The 9,812-nt window shown below is 46.4% G+C and overlaps 1 protein-coding gene across 1 annotated transcript in view; it reads right to left on the minus strand.

The window, feature by feature from the left end:
- Positions 1-9,564, minus strand: part of CFAP221 (cilia and flagella associated protein 221) — a 77,092-nt gene extending 67,528 nt beyond the window's left edge. The window contains exons 1-2 of the mRNA XM_084892247.1: positions 9,379-9,564; positions 6,203-6,303 (exon numbers count right to left, since the gene is read on the minus strand). Of these exons, the coding sequence (XP_084748373.1) occupies positions 6,203-6,303; positions 9,379-9,517 (240 nt within the window). The 5' untranslated portion in view covers positions 9,518-9,564. The remainder of the gene's footprint in view (positions 1-6,202; positions 6,304-9,378) is intronic.
- Between the last annotated feature and the right edge of the window lie 248 nt (positions 9,565-9,812).

Here is a 9,812-nt window from a genome sequence, read left to right on the forward strand (position 1 = left end):
AGATGTTCAGCCTTTGCCTGACATCTGACGTGAAAGAAGACTCGCTCAGACTGAAGGCTGGGCCCAGGGTTCCCCGCAGTGGGTAGTGGGGGGGTGGGCGGGTGCTAGAAAGGCAGCCAAGAGACCCTCCTGATGGGAGGGCTGATCCCTCCTCTCAGAGGGCTTTTAAACCAAATGTTCCTAAGACAATGCCCGGGGGCATGTTTGCCAATGCGTTTTTTAATAAACTTAAAACAATACAAAAATATAACAAATTAAAGCAAGAAATGAACAACTTGCCCTCTACATTTTAGAAAACAAAGTCAACATCTCAGATTAACTTCTGAAATACACCAGGAACACTGGAGAGTCTATAAGTCGCAATTTTCAACTTTTGGGTTCAGACACTCATTGCATGCTGTCATAACCATGCTCTCCGCCTGCTGGAGACTGTTGTCTGAGCCCAGAGGGACTGAGGCATTGAGGACAGCCCCTGCTGCATGCAGATGGCCTTTGGCTTCTGCTCACCGCACCGGGGCTCGTGGCCCAGCTGGGCCTAGGACCCTGTGCCCAGCTCTGCTCTAGCGTTCCTTCCGTCCACTACATCCCGCTGCCTCTCAGCTCAGCACAGCCCAGGGCCCAGACTGCTCTCCCCAGCCTTCTTTTAGTATTTTATCAGCAGGTCAGTATTGTTTTAAATGGTTCAAAATAATATCCTTTCAGGACTAAAATGGAAATGGCACTTCTCCTTTCTATTTATAACTGAAACTGAGGAAAATAATGCTCATTCAAGGGGGGAAAGCCTTGAGAAGTTGAAGAAAGTGTTTAGACAATGTATTTTATTAATATGTTTTAATCCTCACTCATTTTTTTCCATTGATTTTTTTTTTTTCTTTTTCGGAGAGAATGGAAGAAAGGGAGGGAGAGAATGAGGGAGAGAAACATGGATGGGAGAGAGACACATCTCAATTGGCTCTTGGAACCCTCCTGTGTGTGCAGACCAGCACTCCAACCACTGAGTAACACTGGCCATGAAGCATCCATCTTATATAAAAACTGCTGTTTGAAATGTTAACCCTGCTATTTGGCTTCTGTAAATTCTTGCTTGCTAAGACCACTCCCACTTCAGAGAGGCCATTAAACTTTTCCCAGACAAGGTTATCAGTGCTGGCTCCAGGCAGGCCTCTGGTTGAGGTCTCAAGGCCCCAGTACATACAGGCTCTTTAAGAACTTGCAAAAGGGGCTGGAAACATTCCATATTTGGGAGACAAAGAAGATAAAAACATATAAATAGGGAGAATTCCTGCATCTTGGGGCCCAGAATTTGAGAGACATTTTCCTCTGGACCCACACGTAATAAATGTAACTACATCTCTCTAAGTATTGCTTGGTTCTTCTTTGTTTTTCTGTAACAGCCATGGCTAGGAAGTATATTTTAAATGAATAACAAAAGTTTATTTGAAAACATGAGTAACTGAGTGTGAGAACTGCCTAAGATCCTACCCTGTCTTCCAATGTGAGGGGTCAATTGGAAGATGTCCCCAAGCCCTCCAAGATCTCCCTCCAGTGGGGGCTGGCCTTCTCCTGGCCCTCAGGACCTTGATGTTGCCTCCACAGGATACCACATGAACTTCAGTTTTCCAGAACTGATCCCACAACAAACAAAAACCCCACTCAAACAATGGGTTAAACAGCTTTTACTCAGATTTACAGGGATTTCTCAAGTCCTGCACACAGCTCTCTAAACTCCCCCTCCCATCTCTGCTCCTCACAAGCCCCTCCTGTGTCCCCTCTGGAGATTCCACCCTCCCCTCTACGGGGCAGCACCCCTCCCCCCCCAGTGAAGTATTGGCTTGGGTTGAAGGGGGCTTTAACACAAGCACTTGCCATAGTGTTTTTCCAAACACCGCATTTCAGATTCTAAGTTGGAGTCTGTTAATACCTGCCCTCAGCGGCACAGCTTCTCAGCCAGGGAAGGTTAACACCCAACCCCAGGGATCGGGGGACCAAATCCAAGCAGTCTTAAGTTCTTCAAGTGTCAATCACGCATTTTACTCTAAAATGTTGCTCTATAATGCAGCTCTCTAGAACAAGAGAGCAAACTGATGCTCCATAAGATGTTTACACGGGGTCCTCACTCCCTCCTGGCACCCTGGGGAGAGGCTGCGGACCAGGTGGGGAGGCGTGTCTGGTGCTGCACTGGAAACTGAAGACACACTGTGGTTTCAGAACGCCGGGACTGTGAAGGGGCGTAAGGTAAGGCTATAGAAGCTAAGAGCTGTGGTTTGGGCTAGCAACACCAATACCGGATGTCTTATGGGGAAATTGATTACTTAATGAATAAATGTAGTTTCCTAGACAAAGCCTGAGCACAGAGGAAAAGGAATTTAAGAGAAAACTGGACATCGTTATTTCAAATTTTAAAGTATATTGAAACACTGATTTCAGTATGAATCCATGTAAAATGTCTTCACTTCTTTCACCAGACATGGACCAAGCTCAAATGTTAATGAACAATTTATTGCGGTTTTAAACCCACGTTCAATCATTCCATTGTTGGGCAATTTGCATAGTTTCCTGTAACAAAACCAAGATAAAAGCAGGGGTGGATTTTCCCCTTGTTTGGCAGGAATCTCAAGGCAATTGCCTTAAGCTTCCGCTTAACTTTGCTGATGGGAACAGGAGGCTGGCTCTCCTAAGAGCTCCCAGAATGTGATTAAGATGAAATCAGTTTGTACTTTTATCTCTTTCTGTTTGTTTTGATGCCCAATAGAAGCAGTGTGATTATCTAGGCTTTACCCTGCATTTATCCGGAATTACTGAGTCTTCGCCAGGTCACTCCCTTCTCAATGTGGGCCCCAAGAAAGAAGACACAGACCAACAAGGCTGCTGGTGGCCCCCTGGGCTCACCCCTGAAGACAGAGCCTGGCAGCCATGTCTAAGCAGCAACACAAACCACACTTCAGCGGGAAGCATGCCTCCCACCATGCACATGCACTGTGTTCCCGACCTCTGAGCCAGCTCTTGCGAAGGAGTTCCTGGATATGTATTTCAATTAACTGAGGCTTTCCCTGTCCAATGGGAAAGGCAATATCTCCATCAGCATCTTCACCAACCAATCAGAGCAACTCCATCGTAACCAATCAGGACAATGCCTTTTGGGCCAGTAAAACTGTGAGGATTTGGAGTGTTTATTTGCATGAGTGTAGAGCAACCAGGGAAGAGGGGCAGGGACTCCTCTCTCTTAAGTCAGCACCCTGACTCAGAGAGAGCACTTCTCCTTTCTTCTGAAGACGGAAGACTGTGTTTCCCGGGAGGGAGCTGAAATGGAAGAAGTCTCACTGAACCACTTCCCACTTTGCTTTTGGAATATCCCAAATGGCTTCTCCGCCCGAGACTTTTATGCATCATGACCAGTAAATGAATGGAAAGATGTTTAAGGAAATGCAAATAAAACAACAGTGAGGTGAATGGTGGCCTCAAAAAATATGTGCACACCTAATACCCAAACCTATGAAAGTGACCTTATTTGGGAAAAGGGTCACTGCAGATATGATTAAGTTAGGGACCCTGAGATAAGATCATTCTGAATTACCCAGAGGAGTCCCAAGTCCAATAAAAAGAGTCCTTTTAAGTGACAGAAGATAGAGGGAATCAGAAGAGAAAGCCACGTGCAGGTGGAGTTATGTAGCCACAAGACAAAGAACCTGGAGCACCACCAGCTGAAAGAGCAAAGGAAGATTCTCCTCAAGAGTTTTGGAGGGAGCACAGCTGTACCAGCTCTTTGATTTTGGACTCTCCCATGCAAAATAATTTTCTGTTCTTTAAACCCCTAAAATTGTGGTGATTTACCAGAGCAGCCACAGAAAATTAATAATGCACTCTTTGATAGATAGCCAAGAACATATGTCCACCCCAGACATGGATGTGAATGTTCATAACAGCATTCATTCTTCATAATAGTCCCAAAGTACAAACCCAAATGTCAATCAGTGGAGGATGAACGCATAAACAAAACGTCGTACATCCATACAATGGAGCATTATTCAGCCATAAAAAGCAATGAAGTGTTGGTATATACTACAAGCTGGATGAGCCTGGAAAACATGCTGAGTGAGAAAAGCTAGTCACAGAAGACCACATGTCCTACTGTTCCATCTATATGCAATGTCCAGAACAGGCAAATCTATACCAACAGAAAGAAACTGTAGCTACCTAGGGTGGGGAGGGGGGTCGGTAGGTTGATGAGGAGAGTGAGGGGGCTAAGGATGGGTTGTGAATTGTTTATTCATCATAAACAATGAAACAATGACTATTTGTGAATGATAATCATTCTAGATCTATCCTACTATAATCTAGACAGCAAACCTAATAACCAGGAAAAGTAAGCCCCAGAATGTATTACTGACCGTGGTCTTTAATGCCACATTCTAAGAAATGTGCCCCTATAGGTTGACGGGTGAAGTTTCTAGTCACAGTTTCAAATCCTAACCCTTCTCCTGAGAGGAGACACTTGGTACCTGGCAGCTTCTTCTCCTGATCTCCCTACTCTCCCCACTTCAACGCATAAGGATCCTGGAAGCTGCCCCTCTGCTCACTGGGGGCTCTGATGAAACTATCTCACTCCCTGGGGAGCATCACCACTGGCCAGGGCCTCTCAGTGACTCTCCTCACTCAGAGCATCCAGCACAGCAGTCAGAATTCTATCTTAAAATGATCCATGAGAAGACATGGCTTTTGCCCTGGCCAATGTGGCTCAGTTGGTTGGGTATAGTCCTGTGCTCCAGAGGTCTGCCTGTTCCATTCCCAGTCTGGGCACATGCCCATGCTGTGGGCTCGATCTTGGCTGAAGGGCATGCAGGAGGCAGCCAATCGATGTTTTGCTCTCACTTTAATGTTTCTCTCTCTCTCTCTGTCCTGCTCCCTTCCTCTCTCTCTATAAATGAATAAAAAAATCTTTTTAAAAAAGTTATGGCTTTTAAGAATTCACTACATTTAAAAGAAGAGGCTCTTGTGGTGGCTGGGGACAGGGCCAGGGGTCACATCACATACAAAGCCAGTTCTCCAAGGGCCCACCTGAGCAGAGCCCACCTCCCCCCATTCCCGCACCTGCTCAGAGGCCTGTCTGGCTCAGTTCCAAGGCCTCCTAGTTGGGGTGATTCTCACGTGTTGTTCCGTGTGACCTCAGGGGACTGTGCTGAGGTCACTGAGGTTTGTAGAGTGGATTTGACTGTTCAGGTGCCCTTTGGCATGGGACTTAGGGATGCTGTGGTAGCCCACAACCCACTGCATCCAGGTCACTGGAGAGGGCGCAGCAAGGACTGCCCTCGGTGTGGTGGACTGTGGTCACTGCAGGCTCCCGCTGTCCCTTCTGAGGCCTGTCCAGTGAAGCTGGCCCTGGCGTCCAGGTCTGGGCAGAATATCTTTGGCCAGAATGACTGATTTAGGCACGGGCACATGACCTGGGCAAGTGGAACAGGACCCTGGCTGGGGCCTTGTAAGGAAGGGACCTGCTTTCCCTGCTGGTGTAGGCACCACTGGGCAGACACTGGCTTGGAGAAAGGCAGTCTAAGAGTCTGCCTCCACCACTTCGTAGCTCAGGGTGCTTGAGCCAACTATTTAACCTCTAGAATCTTGGGTTCCGCATATATCTATATATCTATATATCTATATATCTATATATCTATATATCTATATATCTATATATCTATATATCTATATATCTATATATCTATACATCTATATATCTATATATCTATATATCTATATATCTATATAGATATATATCTATATATCGATATATCGATATATCTATATATCGATATATCGATATATCGAGATATCGATATATCGATATATCTATATATCGATATATCGAGATATCGATATATAGATAGATAGATAGTAACATTGCAATACCCGCAGAGCTGGTATGAGGACTGAATTGAATTTTGAGGGATGCAAGGCACAGTCCCCTGCCTCTGGGAGTCGCTCAGCAATGATACCTACTCGCACATGTACAGAGTGCTCGGAGGAGTCTCTGGCACAGGAACAGCAGCTGGCCCAAGGACACATGCAACCCAATGTCTCTTGTCCTTCAACGACTTTTCTGGCCCGATTTACACCTGCACGTCTGCTGCTCTTTAGATGAATGAGTAAATATATGCAGAAAATTCACATCTCTCCTTATTATGATTAGTTATCCCACTTACACAGCACCTACCACAATCTGCTGGTGCTGTTTTCCTGTTTGGTAGCCTCCAAAATGCAGAATGCCAGGCTTTGCTTGCACAACCTTATTGCTCAGAATGTTCGCATAGACCTCTGTGAAAACAATGCAAATAAGTACATCATGAGATGAGACATAAAGGAAAATACAAATGAGAGCAGATCCTATTAACACGGCTCTTTTTAATTAAGGACGTTTTCAGCACATGAAAGCTTCAGCTGGAGGATATAGCTGTCAGCATGAATAGTCTGTTTCAAATAAATGCTGTGCCTCTCCCCCTACTTTTACACATGACATGGGAGATATTATCACCACAATACAAATGCATGTGTATTGTTCATTACCTACTAAACTAATGTGCTCTTTCCCTAGCCGGTTTGGCTCAGTGGATAGAGCATTGGCCTCCGGGTTGAAGGGACCCAGGTTTGAGTCCAGTTAAAGCCCGGTACCTCGATTGCAGGCTCCTCCCTGGCCCTGGCCCTGGTCAGGGCACTTACAGGAGGCTACCAAATGATGTGCTTCACATCGATATTTCTTTGTCTTTCCCTCTCTCTTCCACTCTTTCTAAAAATCAATGAAAAAATATCCTTGGGTGAGGATAAAAATAAATAAGTAAGTAAATAATAAAATAATTTGCTCTTCATGTTTTGTACATGTCTCTGCGGTAAAACACGAGCTCACAGAGTGCACACGGCCTTTGCTCTGTGTAACACCGAGAGTGCTTACTGTGCAATCAAAGCTCAGTTACAAGAATCTCACACTGTTTCATTGTATTGCTGTGTGTTTAACTGTTATTGTTTTCCTCTGAATAGAATTGCAATGTGATACAGGAAAATACTTTTTAAATGGATGTTACACAATATCTGTTATTTGATGTAATTTAAGGCTTTTAATAACCATTGCTCTGGACAGTAAAGTCTCTGACTGCTACTGTAACATAAATATCTCCCCCCACACACCCCCAGTTTAAGAGGAATGTTAAACTGCAGAGCTCCCTGGCTGCTCACACAGGCACCACGGTTCCAGCGCTTCCAGTGCCTTAAGCCAGGCCTGTATTTGCACTCTCACTTCTCTCTCCTCGCCCCCATGGAGGAGGCAGGCATTAGCTCCATTTGTAGCTAAGAGAGCTAAGTGAGACTCAACAAGATTAAGCAACTTGCCCAAGTTGATAGTTAAAAATTAAACCTATCCCTGACCAGTTTGGCACAGTGGACAGAGCATTGGCCTGCGCACCAAAAGGTTCCGGGTTTGATTTCCGGTCAAGGGCACATACCTCAGTTGTAGGTTCAATCCCAGACCAGGGCCATGTGCAGGGGTAACCAATCAATGTGTCTCTCTCACATCAATGCCTCTCTCTATCTCTCTCCTCTCTCCCTTCCTTTACTCTCTCTAAAAAAATCAATGAAAAGAATATCCTCTGGTGAGGATTAAAAAAACAAATTAAGCCCAGGTCTGTGTTATTCCAACCGCTAACCTGCCTCAATATGAATGCACTGTCCAGTTTTTTAAAAAAAAAATAATCACCTTTCACCTTTGGCCACCTCCCAGTCCTGTGAGCCACGGGCACCCTGTCCATCCCTTCGCCCACTGTGCTGCCAGTGTTCACCTAGGGTGTGTGGCCCGTTCGGTGTTTCTGCTGCTGCCATCAGCTTTGGGCCAAACTGAAGGCCTGGGATGGGGTTAGGATGGCGTTTCACAGGGACTGACCAGCTCTGCAGGTTATTAGGTAATTTTTTTAAAAAAAATATATCTTTTATTGATTTTTTACAGAGAGGAAGGGAGAGAGATGAAAGTCAGAAACATTAATGAGAGAAAAACATCGATCAGCTGCCTCCTGCACACCTCCCACTGGGGATGTGCCCGCAACCAAGGTACATGCCCTTGACCAGAATCGAACCTGGAACCTTTCAGTCCGCAGGCTGACACTCTATCCACTGAGCCAAACCATTTTCGGCTTTTAGGTAATTTTAAAATACTGAACTTAACGTTCCTTGATGATTTTTTTAAACACTGACAGTTTTGTTTTTGTTTTTAGGACCACAAATACATGTAGATGAGCATTTTTCTCTTCAGACCCAGAAATAAGTCCAGTGTGCTAATGCACACTCACGTTCCACAATGACAGAAGAGCCACACCAATACTGCATTCCCAGCACCTGCAGGGGCCTTGGAGGACGAGGGGCAGCAAGCTCGTGTGATGGCAGAAAGCTGGGCATGGGCTGCACCAGCTGAGCGGTTCACTGACTCTCCGCTTCGGAGAGTTCGCCGGCCTCTCTGAGCCTCAGCTTCCCCCACACGAACATGGAAATGGAATGCTGGTGCCATGCAGATTAAGTGAAAATAACGCAGGCAAATGCTTTAGCATTTTACTTAGCAGCAATGGGATTTACCAGGCTTCCCAGGCTAAGAGATGTGCAGGGGGGAAGGAAAGAAGTTATAAAATGCAGAGGCACTGGAGGAGGTGTGTCACGGAGGGGCTGGAGCTGGGGGTGGGAGGGGTCTGCACTTCAGACCAACAGCAAAGCCAGTCGCAGGAATTGCAACTCTGTCCTGCCTGCAAGGGGGACCTCTCAGAATATTCCAGGATAACGGGGGCAGAGGCCAGCGGGATTCTACAAAGGAAACTGGAGGGGTGTGAAAGGTGATCTGGGGAGAGTATGGCGGAGTGAGAAGCACCACCATAGCCTGGGACCTGCTGAGGACCATGGGCAAGGCTGTGGGGACACAGAGGAAAGCTATTTGAGGAAGCGGAAGCTTTAGAACTTGGTGGTTAATTCATGCCCCAAAAACCTATCAGTTAAGTGGACCTAAATAGAGCCATTGTTCTTTTTTTTTTTTTTTTTTTAAATATATTTTATTGATTTTTTTTACAGAGAGGAAGGGAGAGGGATAGAGAGCTAGAAACATCAATGAGAGAGAAACATTGACCAGCTGCCTCCTGCACAGCCCCCACTGGTGCATGCCCTTGACCGGAATTGAACCTGGGACCTTTCAGTCCGCAGACCGATGCTCTATCCACTGAGCCAAACCGTTTCGGCTCATTGTTCTTAATAAAAACGATTCTGCGCCTAGAAAACCACCTAGACAGTCAGCACCCAGCACCCACCATGCTCCCCGGGCCCTGGGGCCGCTGGGCGGTGAGCTGACAGCACATCCATGCCCACGCTTACTGGATTGCAGCAGGTGGTTGGGCACGTCTCTCCTCTTCTTGGGCTCCTCCACGAGGCTCTTCAACAGGAGGGGCGAAATGTCACTGAGCGGCTCCTCTGCATTCTGTAGTTCTCGGCTGGGGGTTTTCACTGCTGCCATTTTAGCGTGAAAAACGGAGTGTTGTTCTTAGAGCCGAAGGTCATGTCCTGGGAAGAACACAGTGATGGTAGAGTCATCCGTGAGAAACCTCCACATTTCCCCTCAGCCCTTGACAAATGTGCCTCTGGCGTCACCGTGTGACGGCCCTCCCGGCCTCTGGCCACCCTGTTCCCACACACGGCGGTCCCATTAATCTCCCCGCGTCACCCGTCACACCCGTATCGTGCCATGGCCCAACCCTTTCGCGTCCTAACTCTCAAGAGCTTTCCCCCAAATGTAGTCCTGACATGCTTCC

Source organism: Pipistrellus hanaki (assembly GCF_964339955.1).
Source record: "Pipistrellus hanaki genome assembly, chromosome: 8".
NCBI classification, from domain to species: domain Eukaryota; kingdom Metazoa; phylum Chordata; class Mammalia; order Chiroptera; family Vespertilionidae; genus Pipistrellus; species Pipistrellus hanaki.